We start from the raw sequence: 16,277 nt of genomic DNA on the forward strand, positions 1-16,277 counted from the left end.
TGTTTCTAATATTAAAGCAAATCAAAAATTGGTTATTAACCAAGAAAAAGCCCATATGCTGAAAAAATATTTGATAAAATGTTATTCTAATGAGAGCTATAAAAACTTCACAGAAACATCACTGCTTTAATGAAAACACTTCCTCTAGAATTACCAAATGCTTCAACATAATTAGGTTTACACACAGCATAATTTCCAAATTACGTTGTCAAATACTGTACATCAGTATTTAGGTACTATTAGGATTTAGCACATACGCTTTCTGATTTTTTTCATCGGGTTTTTGATTCTCCTAACAGCCCCTGCCTGGTCTGGAATGATCTCTGAGTCCAATCATGACTCACTGTCCATCACCCTCAGCCAACATATCACACTGCTGGGAGGGACACACTTCTTCAACGCTCTCGGCAGAACAGCAGGCCATGTGCTGGATCCACGGCTGACAGGTCAGCGTGTCTCTAACCCATGAAGATAGGACCCTGAAAGAGCAGGGGTTCTAACTCTAAGGCCCACCTTTTAAACTAAGTGCTAAACGCAATTGAGTATTTTCTTCTCTTCTGACAGCAAACTACACTATTCTCAGCCGTGTCCTGTCACCAATACAGCTCACACTCCTCTCACAAGAGTTGTTTCACGCACCTAATACAGATCTTTTAGGTTCATAATTACTTTGAAATTATGGTAGTTATCAGACCAATTGCTAAATTCGTTAATGCATTAAAAAGCACATATATCATAATTTTTGAGTTTAAATAACTATGTTTCAAATGCAATTGATTTACTGTGTAATACTGTTTTTGATTTTGCATATAAAATGTTTCGAGAAGGAATTCAAAAGCTTCAGAGTGTCAAAAAGCTTCATGATGTACAAAAGTTAAGAAGCCCTGTGAGAGAGAAACACTCTTTAGTGTGAACAGTGAAAATCATAAGAAACTAACTGCTGTCTCTACTTTGATCTCAACAAGGCTTCTTCCCTATTTCAAAATATCTCAACAAATGAAAAGCACTATCGATGTCTTCAAGGATTCCCAATTGATCTCTAGTATCACGTTGCTCTTAAATTCATGCGAATCAACATTCGGTCCATCATCATCCACATTCCTTTCACCAAGTTCTTCACGAAGACAAGACGCTAAGTGGGGCTCTAGCCCCCGCTTCGCCGGAGGTTACCCGCCGGCCATGTGCGGAAGACGACCCACGGTGCTGAGGACAGGCAGAGCAGCGCCACCCACAGGTCCTCTGGTTCAGCAGGTCCGCGCGGAGTGGCTGAGCGGCATTTAAAGCCAGCTGCCAGTTCTGATGGTGGTCCGAGAGCAAAACGGAAGGCACTGCCCTGCGCCATTAAATATCCCTGAGGGGGCGTCAAGCAACTCTCAGGGCCTTCTTCCATCCAGAGTTTCCATTTTTCTGCTAACAGTGCAAAGGCTTAGAAATGCTCCGTCCACTAACTTTCCAATGTCCTCTTACCTACTCCTCCTGACCGACTCAAACTCAGTTTAGGGCATTTATTTGAGAGCTGAGTTCACAGCTGCCTTAATCACTCCGTCACTTTACTGAAATGTCCCATTTTTGTCTTTGCATTGTTCCTTTGATAGAGTAAAGAAATATGCACAGGCTGAAATAAACTATCATCTTAGTTTATCATTGTCTTATCTCAACACAGAAGTTTCCCTTTTCCTGCTTATCTTCTCATCTCTATGTATTTAGGATGAAATATCTCTGTCTCAAGCAGCTTTCAGCTAGCATTAACTATTCTAAAGGTATTTAAAAGGACACACACTTAAAATACTTATTTCCTGATTAATCAAGTCTATCTTCTAAATCTTTCAACAGTGTTTTATTATGTTTCCCCTGTAACTAATGGAAATCAAATCCTTTCATTTGTACAGCATTTTACATTGGATCACAGCCAGCTGACATCACAACAGGTTTACATCCTGTTCATTCCTAGAATATAGGTTTCCGAGTAACATACATTCATTCCAGGAACTAGTCATAACTTTATGCACTTTTAGCAGATGCAAAGTGAGAATGAAGAACAGCTTCACCTACCTGTTCATAACCATGGGTGGCATGCCCATGTTGTTCTGTGCCATCACTTTATTTATGCCTTTAAGGGCCACCATTTTGGCTTTCATTATCGGATCTGTAATTGCATCAAAATCTAAAGAAGGAATACATGTAGAAGTTACTGATTTCATAGTACTTGGTTCAGGTTACACTGAGAGTTAATGTAACTATCACAAACAATTTATCTTCACTACTATAGGTTTCTAGACTAGGCAAGGAATTATGATCAGAACCTTATCATGCATTTAATCCCATCTCAGTGACCCATAATTGAAGTAAGCTTTATTACCTGAGTCCTGTAAGAATCAAAACAAGAATCTTGTCAAATTTAAGGGGATTATAGCAATAATTCAAAGCAATGCAATTCCCCTTCATCTAGACTTTCACAATGCTAATCAGAACTGCTTCTTTAGTAAGTTAACTTCATGAATGAAAATTGGACTGTGGAATTCCACTAGTTATCAATCTTTAGGGGAAAATGTATCCATTTCTTGAGAACATATCCTTGCAACAGGGATAGGCTACTGAGAAAAGACCTCTTTGCATTTAAGTGAAAAAGAAATGGACCAATATGATAAAATTGGTAATGTATACAGAAAAGAATGTCAGTTTTATTGTTTAGAAGCAAGCATTCCTTAGACGCGTCTCCTCTGATTGCTAATTCTTACTTTCAGAGACACTCAGGTATTTTTACTGCATTGCTATTTTGTGGGGTTTTTTTTCTTTTTTTCTCCGAATTAGTAAGCTACTGGAAGTTAAAGAGCTTTATATAGCAAAAAATTGCCAAGCATTTATCATACACAAATGGACAGTAAGTTCATTTCTATCATAATTTCTTTAAATTCATCTTTCACTGCCTCTGAAAATACATGATAATAATGATTAGGGGGAAACTAAGAAGAAGACTCTTGTTTCTATTAAACAATAGCGCAAACAACGTAAGTCTGAAACGCAGTTTTGAATCTCAATTTACCTGGGAGGAATCTAAAACTCGTAATCAATTTCATTTTAAGGCCAAAGGAGGAACAGGAATAGGACCCTCGATGTTCTGGTCCTCACGTAACTTTAATACTGGGACTAAGCATCCTGCACAGTATCCGAATGCCCACAGAAACCACCAATGAAACCGGAGGGGCTTCCTACCGATGTTCGGAAAGAAGGGCTCCGAGCGCTGACGAATCATGGCTTGCATCTGTCTCTGCTGCTGCTGTTCCTGCCTCTCCTGATCCAGGAGGTCCTGCAGAAGCAGAGGCTGCTCTTCCAGGAGGAGGGGCCTCTCTCTACTCTGCTGGGCCAACGCCGGAGGGACCATCAGCTGGTGGGGTCCAGACAGGCCACTGGGACCAGACTGACTTGTCAGAGGCACAGTTTGATGTGCAGGTTTTCCTGTCCCGAAACCGTGACTCACCGCTGGCTGACCCTGAATGAATCCTGGATTTACTTGAACACCCTGAGGAAAAGCATGGTTGACTCTCGAGACTACTGTCACATTCGAATTCATGGTATTATCCAAAACATGGCCTGGCGGCGTCATCAGGGGAGGAGGCAGGCTTGACACGTGCCCGGATGGTGAGGCTGGCACACTGGGTGGCGGAGACCCCAATGGCCTCATGTCTGAATTATCAGGTTTTTCATTAGCAAGTAAACTTGAAAGAACTGGCGTTGACCCCGTTATGCCACAAGAGTTCATTCCATCTTCAGCAGGCAGCTGGGTGGGTCCATGACTACCGGTGCTGCTGCAGCCAGCACTTTCTCCACTGGCTCTTTTGTCCAGTACATCTGGACCACAGGGCTGCGAGGAAGCCTTTTCTCCCTGATTTCCGTCTGTGTGGGAAGAGGCCTGGGAGCAGGGAGTGTCGCTGTGGTCTTGACCCTCATCACTTTTCTCACCTTCACATTTGGTTTCCCCTTTAGAATTTGGAGACAGAACTTCTGTCTTTATCTCACTGGTATCAGTGGATTTTTTCCATGGAGAATGTTTATCAGAAGGAACCACAGTCTTATCTTCTTGCTCCCTTTTTTTGGGTTCAATAGACACACATTGGTTATCTAACTTATCATCAATTGGGACATTGAGGTCTAGTTCCTCATTAAACATGCTTTTCTTATCTCCTAGGTCAAGTTCTGGGTCTGTATATGCAATGATATCAAATTCTCCTGACCTCAAGAGGTCATCCAGGTTGGGATCATTCGCTTCCAAATTACCTAAAGTGTCCAGTTCGTCCCCCTTGCCGTCCTCTGCATCTAGATTTAAATTTTCAAGATCTTCATCATCCAAGTCTTTGACTTCAACCCCTTCAAGGTCTTTAACATCTAGTTCCTTTACAGATGGGTCATCAGAAATAAGTTTCTCTTCGAGGCCGTCAGAAGACTGGGGGGGCACCTGCAAATTATCAGGTGATGTTTGAGCTGGTGCAGATGTTGACAAAGGGGTCTCTGAAAATTCACCACCTAAGGGGTGACTCAGGGACCGCATGACCAAAGAAGCTTGGACAGGGTGACCTTGCTCTTGCTGAGATGGTGGCACCTGCTCCAAATGTGGGTGCCCAGGTAGCTGATTAGGTAGACCCTGGGAAGGTCGTCTCATGGGGTCCGTGTGTCTAGGGCCTGGAAAGTCTGGCCGGGGAATGAAGTTTCCATGTCGTGGATGAGAAGGTGCCTCAATAACATTCCCAGGAGGAGCAATGAAGGGCAGCCGTGGTCGTCCGTCGGGGGCCCTATGCCTCAGCTCAATAAACGCTTGACCCAGTATGTTATGCTGCTGAACGGGCAGGCTCTGCGGAGGAAAATGCTGAGCCAGCCCAACCGGACTGGTCATCTGTGAGTTGTTTAAGGGCCTGGGCATATCTACAGACACGGACCTTCTGAGCTGTGGGGGAACTCCGGCCCCCGGCATCGGCTGAGGAGGCACGAGGTAGCGCTCCTGACCCGACAGGGCGCCGGGGCTGCCTCCTGGAAACGCAAATCTGAAAGGAACAAAAAGCAGATAGTTAATGTTAAGTATAGTGTTGAATTTAGAGTTAGGCTGAGAAAGTACAAGTTTTAGTCTAAACTCAGGTACAAAATTAACATTGCCAAGTACGACGACTTAGGCAAAAACAAAATTATCACGATTAGAAAGCGCTTGTTAAGTATCTACATGCAAGTAAATTTTAGCTAAGTAACCTGTAATGAACACCTTATCAGAGCTCTAAAGACATATGCTCAACAGGTAACATAAAGGAAGACAAAAGAACAGCCACCACCAAGCAGGTGGAATCAACTGTTTAGAAATAAGCATAATACTATTGGAGCTGAGTGAGAGTCCATTTCTTTTTTCTATATTTAGGGAGGCGATATGGAGGGAGCAGATGGGGCAGGGAGTGCTTGAAGGGAGGATGGAGATCTAACGAAAACTACCAGAGGGACTTAATAGGCCCGGTACATGAGAAAACAGGCGCAGGCGTGATAACTGCATACACTCATCTATTTGCTGGGGAGGAATGGAGACAGGAGGAAGGGAGAGATAAAGAATGACCGGCATCATCTATAAAGATTTAGCAAACGAATAAATTATAAAACTGCTTTTATTATTTATATTGTACCTTATTCTAGAAAGAACTAAAAACAATTGACAAATAAATATCAAATAGACAGGCGTAAATTAAAACTAAGGAGAAAAGAAAAGGAAAATAAGGGTAAGACTATATATATAACATGGAGGTAGGTATTAGAGTAAAAAAATATGTCTGATAAAACAAAAAACATGTCTTAAAGAACTGGCTCCTCAGTATAACTGGTGTGTTATAACTTAAAACTTTTGACTAGCCCCTTCAGAAAAAACAAAACAAAACAAAAAACCCCACTAACTGTACAACCCTATCTCATCACGAAAAGTTCCCAAAGGAAAGCCTTCTTTCAATGTGGAAAGTCTCACAAATATTTACAATGTAAACTAAAATAAAAAATTAGGGAAAAGGAGAACACCCACTTATCGTGTCACAGGAGGCGCTGACTGAATATGGTAATTACATTTTAGAGGTTTGACTGGGATGATAAACTACGTCTTTGTGGCTGTAATGTAACACAAACAAAGTTGTTCGAGTTATTAAAAGTTAAAAAAAAAAAAAAGAAATCCAAGACCTGTCATTAGTGAAAATAACACTGATTATATCTCAGAGTCAAGAAGTAAAGACAGTAACAGCTCCGTGATGAAGAGTGACTTCACTTGTCTATTCCCTCGCTCTCATGGCAGTTTAATCTGGCCTGGAATTGAAGGCATTACCTAAATCCATGTGGTCTCATCCCCATACCAGGGCCATCAGGGGCATAGGGTCCACGCAGATCTTTGGGGAACACAGAGTACCGAGGTCCTAAGGGAGGGACCACAGACGACCTGATGCCCCCGGGATAAGGGGGTGGAGGCCGAGCGAACGCCTGGCTGATACTCTCAGGCTGCCAGTGCTGCAGGGGGCCGGGGTGGGGCCCAGCGGCCGGCTCCTGCGACCCCCCTTTCTCCTGCCGACCCGCCATCTTCTTCTGCTGCTGCTGCTGCAAGATGATCTCCCGTAACTTCTGCCGCTGAATGAAAAGAAACAAACTTCACCGGAATTTCTGATAACCAATGGCTCTTTAAATTCTAGTGCTTCCCATAGGTGACTACAGTAATGTTTCAAACATCTTAATGTTTTAAAGTTTGAGGAAACACTACTTGCAGTTAAATATTCAATAGGTTATAAAACAAATGGATGGTGTGGGTCCTTTTCCTTGCCAGACAACTATCACAAAAAGGAAAGGTTTCGTATTTAAGAATTCCCCTACATATTCATAAATATTGAAAGTAGAAACAGAATAAATCCAACTGGGTTGGTGTTAATTTTATCAATTTTCATTTTTCTTTTTTGCAGTATGACAAAAAGTTGAACTTTAACACCTGTGTAGAAATTACTCAGTTTGAGGAAATGAACCGCTTTCTCAGACTATATACTTACAACATGTGAGGACACACGTGTTTACCTGTCTCAGTTTCTCTGTTTCCGCAGGCGTCATATTGACAGTGTTCTGTGTATCGGTCACCCCTGATGTTGGTACAGGCCCAGGGGGCTGGGTGACACTGGAAAACTGCTGGCCTTGAGAACTCATTGGAGAGTTTGATGGAGCGCTGAGGGTCCCCCCAGACCCAGGCCGGGGCTGATCAGCAACATCACTTGTTGCAAAAGCATCAGACTGAGGTCTTGGGGTCATTGGAGGCTGATCGTAGGGGTCGTGAGCAGCAGAAGGGGAAACGCGGCTAAAGGTGTCTGGAAGGCCAGGTCCCGGGGGCCTAGGAGTTTGGGAGCACGCGTCAGGTGGCCTCACCAAAGGGCCAGCTAAAGCTGCTCCTCGATTTTGTGCTGCCTGCAGGAAAGGATCCTGGTTTGCCAAGAGGATGGGCCTTGTCACTGAGGACCGAGTAAAACCCTCCGAAATCCTTGGCCTTGGTGTTGCTGGTGGCTGAGAGTAAGGAACAGAAATCCCAGGTCTTGGGGTTCCGGGAGGATGAGCATAGGGACCAGCATGCCTCTGACTGGATGCAGATGTCACAAACAAGTCGGCTTGTGTAGATGGCCTTGGGGTTGGTGGCTGCTGACTATATGGATCAATCGTGGGTGGCCGGGGAGTTCCAGGAGGCTGAGAATAAGGGTCTGCGTTGGAGCGAGACGTTCCTGAGGGCTGGGAATAAGAATCCACAACAGGTCGTGGCGTTCCCGGGGGTTGTGAATACGGATCCTGAGACGCTGGCCTTGTGACGGCACCAGGCTGGGGAAACGCCCTTGACGGATGGGCAAATGGTTCATTCATTGCCGGGTGTGGGGTGAGGGGAGGCTGGCTATATGGATCACTTGACTGGTTATGAGAAAAATTATCTACGGGTCTTGGTGTCAAAGCAGGCCTTTCATAAGGGTCAACCGACAGTCGCCTTGGTGCCTGCGATGCTGGTCCATAAGGATCCTGGGAGGATGGAGGTGGCTGCATTGGAGTCTTAAAGGGTCCAGGACCACTCTCAAGAGGTGCAGGTGTCAGCAAGGGCCGTGTGTAGGGGTCATGGATCCGCTGTCTGTGAAATACATCTGCCCTAGAACATGGTTTAGTAAAGTGATCATTGGTTCCAGCTGCTAGAGGACCTTTTGCAGTTTGTTCAGAAACTAGAGGAGACCGGGGTATGCCCGAGGGTTTGGGGAACTGCTCCGTCATCACAGGCCGGGGTGTGTCTGGGGGCTTTGCATAGGGGTCGCTGAGTGTCGCGGGGGAACATGAATCTCTGACAGAAGGCGGCCTGTTGGACGGGGCGTCACTCAGCTGAGCGGGCCTGGGAACCGATGACAAAGGGGCACAGGCTTCCACCAGGGCCACAGAAGTTCTTCTGGCAAAACTATGGCCCCCAGGAGGTGGTCTCGGGGTACCGACCATTTTTGCGTAAGGATCCATGGGAGATGGAGGTCGGGAGTTAGAAGACCCAGGTGAAAACACCTGTGGTGAAGGCGGCTGAGGGGTCTGAGGCTGGGACAGACTCTCCTGCAGGGAGATGCGGGGAGGGGCTGGAGGAGGCGGAGCCTGAGGTTTCACAAACACGTCATCTGCAGTGGCAGACGTGGGGGCGCTGGGGAGTTGCTTTGTAAACAGGTCTTTATGGAATGGCTGTGCAGGAGACAGGCTGCCGTTGCCCGGCTGAGGGGTCAGGGGGCGGCGCCCGCCACTGCTCGGGGGCTCGCCCGGCGGCACCAGGAGAGGCTGCGAGCCCAGCTGCTGCTGCTGCTGCTGCTCGCTCTTGACCTGCTCGAGCTTCTGCGTGGCCTCGATCTTTGCCTGCTGCTTACTCTTCTGGCGCATTTGCTGTTGAAATCGCAAAGAAAAGGCAATGACTTGGTTAAGGAAAAACAGAGCTGTCCTGCGGGAGAGGAGAGACGCTCTGAACCACATTTATTCTGTTACCGGCCGGCAGGCTCGTCCTGGTCTGGCTGACATGTGCCTAGAGCAGTGCACTGTTTATACTGCCAACTAACTTCCCAAGCCGACTGACAAAGGTGTGGCTGAGAAAGGAAAGTCTATTTTGAAGCAAAGTTTTATGTTCTAGTAAGAACACACTCTGGACTAATGGCATCAATAGCTCTCTTCTCGATGAACAAAAACAGGGTTTGGAAAAGCCAATTATTAAAAGAACACCACACACACCTGTCTAAACTTCCACTCCTGCTCGTGCTCCGATTCCCGCTGCTTCAACGGGTCTTTGAAGAGCTCCGAGTCCCCGCGGGAGCCAGGGTCGCTGCTGTCCTGCTGCTGCCTCCTCCCGGCGTCGTGGGACATCTGCACTTTGTTGATGCGCAAAGCGGCCCTGTTGTCTCGGGCTTTTTGCTTTGAAAAAAGGAGAAAATTACCTCCCATGAATGTTAACGTGGACTAAAAATAAATATAAAGCTAGGTGGAACTTTATCATATAAAAGCAAGAGAAAGTCGGGTTAAACAGTTGAAATACAGCCCTTCAGGACACACAGCCTCCTGTGTGACAGGGTCTGGACAGAAGCCCACTGTCTCCCTTTTATAAGGTATGTCACCGTCTACCTGATCAGCCTAGAGAACCCAAGTGTCAGCTAGTGTTTTCCATCCGGACTTTCTTAAGAGAGCTTTCCAAGATGGAAAAATTCACATCTCTCTCAATGTAAGCAAAAATATCAAATCAACACTCCAAATCTGAAATCTGGAATTTGAAGCTTAACGTTTTAAGAAAATCGCCTCAATCCTGTCATTACATAACATACAGTCAAAGTAAAACAAAGCATTATCAACACATCAAAAAGAATCTTTGCTCTAACCGAACAATTATTATCACTGACAATGTGCACTGAAGATCAAGTTGGAAAATTAACTGCTTCTACTTTTAGAAACAATAATGTCAATTTAATATGCTCTAAAACGAAAGCAGGGATTTGGATCCAATAGACAATCTTATTTTGGCTCTTTGGGACACAGCAACTCATCATCAGAACTGGAATCTTACAAAATACCCTGATTAATTAATGACTGGGAAAGTGCATGTTGCAAAAGCTCCTTCAAGGCGTCCAGGTAGGTCTCTCAAGATCTGAAGACTCTACTGAACCTAACACAGAAAGGGCTTACTGTGGAAGAAAAAGGGTACACTGATGCGGCCTCAAAACGTAGTCCTCTTTTGAGGAGATAAAACAAGTTTGAAGTGAAATAAATTAAACATGCTCCTAAAATAACTGATTTCAATCTTCAATGTCCTAGCTCTGTTAACTAGCTTATAAAAATGTCACACTTTATATTAAGACATAATGAGCTAGGAAATCACTATGAAACAAAGCTGTTTATTAGCTGTACAAATATTAACATTTGTTTTCTGCAATGGAAAATCTTTTTATTAACCTAAGATGATAAAAAACAAGGCTCAGGAATTGTGTTAAAAAATATAATACACTGAATGTCAGTGATAGCGAGCATATCCATCATGCTGAAAGTTACATATAAGATTAATGCACCTGAAAAAGTGATGCTGGGTAAACATGAAAGGACACCAATTAAAAACAAGTAAGTAAAAGATAATGCATAAGCGTTTTTTACATACCACATATGGTGCTCTTTCTTGCGAGCTTGCTTTCCTCCACAACTTAGCGATCTGCTTCACTCTAGTGGTCCAGTCTGCAACAGAAGAAGACAGAAGACACATTTACAGAGCCACAGTGATGACGTATCACAAAAAGGTCGATGAACTAACAGTTAAACGCATTTTGGCCAGATCTCATAAATGAATAGCCCCATACTAAGTTTCTTGTACAGTACCAAGTTCCTGGCACATCAGGACGTCAAAAATACACATTTTCTGAATAAAGTGTTGTCTTATTAATGACCTCGCTTGTAGAGTAGGGAAGTTTTGAAATCAAAGGGGCTAAGCAGCCATGATAAATTTAAGCCAAATATAATAAATTCCCTTAACCATATAAGATGCTACCGGAACCAAAGCTAAAAATTCTGTAAAATATCTGTACTTCAGAGAAGTCCTTCAATTTGACAAAGGCAGGCTTTGTGATGAAGCATCTCACCAGCATTGGTGCACAACAAAGACAGGGAAAAGTAATGACTTTAAGCCATTTCTATGAAATCCAGTGTCAGGACAGCATACAAAATGAAGTTTGGGTGAGATCAACAGTTAATGATAAATGTAGAAATGATTTAGGCCATAAAAACAAAAAAAAAACTTATAAAAAGCCCTAGCACAATATTTCATCAGGTTCTAGGATCACATAGTAAAATTATTATAGAAAATTACTTAAAACAAACAAAAAACTATATCCCTGCTTTAAGGGCCATTTGCAATGACACAAAGTGACTTAATATAACCAGAGTGCTCCTCTATGAGCAGCAATCAGTGTGGTAAAAAGAACTCCAAGAGCATGTGTATTGCTAAGCTGACATCCTGCGCTGAACTGCTGTTTCCACTGGCAGGAAAGCAGCATTTACTTCTCTCTATAATGAATACAGTTCCACAAGGAGGCTGAACCACAAAGGCACCCAAGAGACAGGGGTCACCTCTAGGAAAATCCACTTCTAGGTGCCCCTCTAGGAATTTCAGAGCTGTGCTGACACTGGGAGGCTATCGCAAGACAGCCTGAATGGGCTCTCAGTCCTGGTTGTGTTGCAACACGAACTCAAGATAACAAATCAGCATTTGCTTACATACAGTCTATAAATGACATTTTATTAATCCCAATGCCTCATCCTCAGGTTAATCAGAATTTTCAAAAAGGCTGCCACTGTACCATCTGCTTTTTTTGTCAAGCAGGCTGGACAGCAGTGGGGAAGGGAAGGGAACTCTGCGTTAGTTTTGCTGGGAATGCTGAGAACTGAGTCTGACTGAGTCTAACTTAATCCTTTTGATTAAATGGTAAGATTCTGTTCTAGGGATTTTTTTGTACAGTTACACATAGAACACACCACTGACTTCCATATGTTTTAAGACTGCTAGGAGCTGGGAAACGGATCATTTCAGTCACTGAAATTAACGTGTGGGAAGCGTGCCAAAGGGCACAGGGCCTGGGGTGAGAGAACGCGAGGTGTTTCTGGATTTCTAGGGGCTCTCCACATTGTGCACAGACATCCTGGAGGGAAATCGGTGATGACGGGCTCTCTACTGTCATCAAAAGAACGCCAGTAACTGTCCTTGCACATGAGTGGGGCTGGGAACACAGAGCATGGTCACAGGCCCGAGACGCACCAGGGAATTCGTCCTTCAGGCCGGGGAAGTTCATGTTTGTGTAGAGAACTGGGGCCACCGTCGCCGTCTCCCCCAGAGCTTCCTCCTTCTCCCACTTGAGCGCACTTCTCTGGGCGTTTGACATGGTGTCGCTTTCCCCTTCCACAGGGGGGGCTGATGGTGTCCACGAGCCGTGAGGGTCACTGGCCATTGGATTAAATGCTGGATTTTTATCCCTGGCAAATAAGAAACAACTTTACTTCATGAACATAAAATAACTTTCTCAACAGTATGATCAGGTAGGTACAAGTTCATTAAAACCTATCATCACAAAATAGCTGAAATGTTTTGATTTTTTTAGCAAAGATGGCTATAAAGGTAATGTATGCTGGTATCACAATAACAGACTTTTATGTAACAAAATTCTGTCAGCTCCCGCAGGAAGCGGAGGCTGTAAGTACCTGGCATCAGCGTACGGGGATTGTGCCATGGCAGACAGCGTGCCCAGCCCACTTCCGGGAGGCAGAGAGTTGTGTGGGAGGTGAGGACTGGGTCCAATAAGGCCATTCATGAGAGGCATCCGTGAAAAAACATCTTAAAAGAAGAAAGTAACAATTCAGTTTGCACATTATTCATCAATAGAAAAGCTCTGGAAATATTTCTAAATAAAAATTTGTAATGCTATTGAAAACCTGGATTTGATCAAAATTATCCTGTAAAATACTGCTTAAAGAGTGACTGCTTATAACATTTTCAATCACGGCAGCTACGATGCTGCTTACTTCACAGTGGTACAGAGAAACCAGCACGTGTGAGAGTCGGACAGCACGGGGCATGAATCTCGATTGTGCTTCTGATCAGAAGCAGAATCAAGGACTGTTGCTGTAAAATGAAGGTATTCTGTAAGAGGCTGACAGCACAGTGCCTGACACACAGTAACTATTCAGCATGTGTTAACAATGCAGCTCGGCAAATGCTATTAAGTTTTATCAGATACATTCTCTCTTCTTCATTCAAGTTACAAACAGGTGTTATTCTATTTCACTCTAGTTCTGTTAATACAAACCACCATCTATACTTTGTAAATTGGCACTTTCTCAAAAATAGTTTTGAACAAATGATAGTCCATCTACCATTATCAATTAGGTCATTATTGTTAAAAAATATATACCTTCTGGTTTTGACCTAATTTTCATTACTTGGCAGTTTCAGCCCCCAAATGCATCTTAGCTTTCATTCCAGCTTACTCACAAGCTTCAAATATCTTCTCTTCTTTCTAAATAGACATTAGGCAAGCCATAAAACCACACTTCACTTCCCAGTAACTCTCCTCAAGCACGTAACCGCAAGCCTTACTGGGACCCTTATCTCAGCTTTCCAACACAACACAAAAACAAACAAACCTGTTGTGTACCTTCAAAAGCCCCAATTTACAGATATACTCTAAAGAAATAAACACACGGTCTGGTAACTATTACAACACTCAGAAAAACTCTAGGAGACTCACGCCCACATCACCGACTAATACTACAAATGGAAACACAGTTGTGGGACTGCTCACACCTGGTTTGCCTGGTGGAATGACAGAGAACCCTACACTCTGATGACAGCCGTACGCTTAGAAGAAAAAGCGCCCCGACGGCTTCCTGTCCACCTGAGGCTTCCCCCGGCACGTCCTTTCCCCTAAACCACACCCTGACTCTTACAACTTGAAAGCGCAGAGTTCCAGTCCCTATATGAGAATTCTGAAGCAGACTGCCGGCAGATTTTGGCATTTTGTCTTAAGGACATCTAGGTTAGGGCTTATCCTACTAAGTGGCACAGGTGGGCCCACTGGCTCAGGACTCCATGGTGACAAGTGTCTCTTAGGTTCTCTCCAAGAGTAGATTAAGGACAGAGATTTCTGCTTTTATTCAAAGGAGAAATAGGTTCCATTAAGGACTATAAAATTTTATTGAAAAATAGCAAATGTCTTTCATGTAATTAGGAAAAACAAAAGCTTCTTAATTGGAAAAGCGAACGTGCTCCATCTGACAGTTATCTGTCAATGCTGCCACCATACTGAAACCTTCCATAACAACAGCTGCTACTTATTAAGCATTTTGTATACGCCACACACTGCTCTAAAAGCTGTGCGTGGAGTAACTCTTTGATCCTCACAACAACCCTATGAAATGACTGTTGCAAGTAGCTCCATTTAAGTGAAAAGACTCCACCATCCCAGAAGTTAAATAACTTGTTCAAAGACACACAAATCAATGGAAAGCATTTTTGCTTGATAATTATTTTAATTAAGAGGTGGTCCTTTTTTTAGCTCTCTCTCAGGTCTACCATATCTACCCAACCTGGTCACACGAGTTTATAAAGGTAATCTTTTTCAAGACATGAATCATGGTAAGAATTGAAGTGTTAACTTTCACCGAAAGTGATTTCAAGTTAATCTTCTTGAAATTTCCCTTCCCGGCTCTCTGACCTATACATTATTGTCAACAGTTACTCTACTGCCCTCCTTTCCTGTTCCTATGCAAGTGAGTCTCCTGCAGATTATCAACACTCTTACTGTCCAATAAAACACCTTACAAGTTCATCCGAGTTTGCAATCTGCCTCTAAAGAGCACTGTTTGTAAGACCCTGCACCTTGCCATTTCACCATCTAACCCTTAAAAAGGAGAAAGAGTGCCGGCAGAGTGGCGTGTTGGTTAGGAGTTGGCAGGGGACACCAGCTCTGAGCAGCAGAGCAGGGCCCCGGTTCGGATCCCACATGAGGGGGACACTGCGCCCTCTACAGCTAAGATGGCGAACAACAGCTCGACCTGGAGCTGGGCTGCCGTGAGTCGCAGACAACAGCGTAGGCTGCAGTGAAGCTGCAGTGGGCTGCTGTGAGCTACCGTGAGTGGCTGTCAGCTGACGTGAGCTGCCAAGAGCCGCCGTTAGCAGCCGTCCAATGGCCGGCGAGTGAATGCCTCACCCGGGAAGAGCGCAATGGTAATACCAACATGGGCCAGTGAAGCAACGTCCTCCACAACTAGACTGAAGAACAAAAGGACAGCAACTTGTCTGTTCCTTTCCCCCAATTCCCCAATGAAATCTTTAAAAAAAAAAATAAAAAAAAAAGAGAGAGAAAGAAAAGGAACATATAACTGCACACCTAATATAAATCAGAGGAATTAACCATGTAACTCATTACATTTAACTTTATAAGTTCTTCAAGATTCTGTACTCTACTGGCAGTACTGTAGTGCTCTTAGGAAATCTCACCTCACCCACAACTTCAATTAGCATCACACACAGATGATTCCTAAACTTGAGTCTGCAGCCTTGAGCAATGTATATGCCACATTTCTAACAAACTATAAGTTTGTCCACTACCCTCTACAACACACTCACTAGGCCTTCTTCGTTGCATGCTTCCAGTTTATCATGACTGGCTGTGCTCTCGGCAAGCCTGGCTTATACCGAGTGTAGTTTATTTCTCTGCACACCTTACACATCCTTTCAGCAGCACAATCCTACTCATTCTAACATCGCTGTCTCTCCAATTCATCTCTGCCTTTCAATCAGCACTGCAGACACTTACATGGAACCTGCATGTTCACCTGTTCCCAACCATAATAAACTCATGAGCACACCCTTTTCACCTCAAATTCATTTCCAGCATTCACATCAGAGCTGCACTGCCGAAACATGCAACTCAGCAGGCTACTTCGCTGGTGCACAATCTTCAATGGCTGGGTAAGAAAGACCCGCTGCCACTGCCCAGTTTTCCTGCGGTCTAAACGCCGGCTCATCCCACACGCAGCCTCGGGCTCTGCTCCTTAACCACGGCCCACTGCCCTCTCCTCCTGCACACCTGTCATTCTTCATGTCTACGTGTCCCGTGTATGTGGCCTGGCCATGCTTCACCCTTCAGTTAGAACTATCATTCTTTCCCACGTGAGTGCTGAAGGCTCTTCCTGAATTGTGCTCCACTAGAATGCAAATC

General features: G+C 44.2%; 1 protein-coding gene across 5 annotated transcripts in view; it reads right to left on the reverse strand.

Annotated features, from left to right (window-relative positions):
• The window catches only part of KMT2C (lysine methyltransferase 2C), a 229,757-nt gene that overhangs the window by 34,232 nt on the left and 179,248 nt on the right, over positions 1 to 16,277 (reverse strand). For all 5 annotated transcript variants that reach the window (XM_019655384.1, XM_019655383.1, XM_019655381.1 and 2 more), the window contains 8 exons: positions 12,757 to 12,889; positions 12,317 to 12,531; positions 10,670 to 10,743; positions 9,262 to 9,441; positions 7,066 to 8,922; positions 6,335 to 6,630; positions 3,214 to 5,036; positions 2,053 to 2,164 (listed from right to left, as the gene is read on the reverse strand). In XM_019655384.1, the coding sequence (XP_019510929.1) occupies positions 2,053 to 2,164; positions 3,214 to 5,036; positions 6,335 to 6,630; positions 7,066 to 8,922; positions 9,262 to 9,441; positions 10,670 to 10,743; positions 12,317 to 12,531; positions 12,757 to 12,889 (4,690 nt within the window). The remainder of the gene's footprint in view (positions 1 to 2,052; positions 2,165 to 3,213; positions 5,037 to 6,334; positions 6,631 to 7,065; positions 8,923 to 9,261; positions 9,442 to 10,669; positions 10,744 to 12,316; positions 12,532 to 12,756; positions 12,890 to 16,277) is intronic.

Source organism: Hipposideros armiger, unplaced genomic scaffold, assembly GCF_001890085.2.
Source record: "Hipposideros armiger isolate ML-2016 unplaced genomic scaffold, ASM189008v1 scaffold_239, whole genome shotgun sequence".
NCBI lineage: Eukaryota > Metazoa > Chordata > Mammalia > Chiroptera > Hipposideridae > Hipposideros > Hipposideros armiger.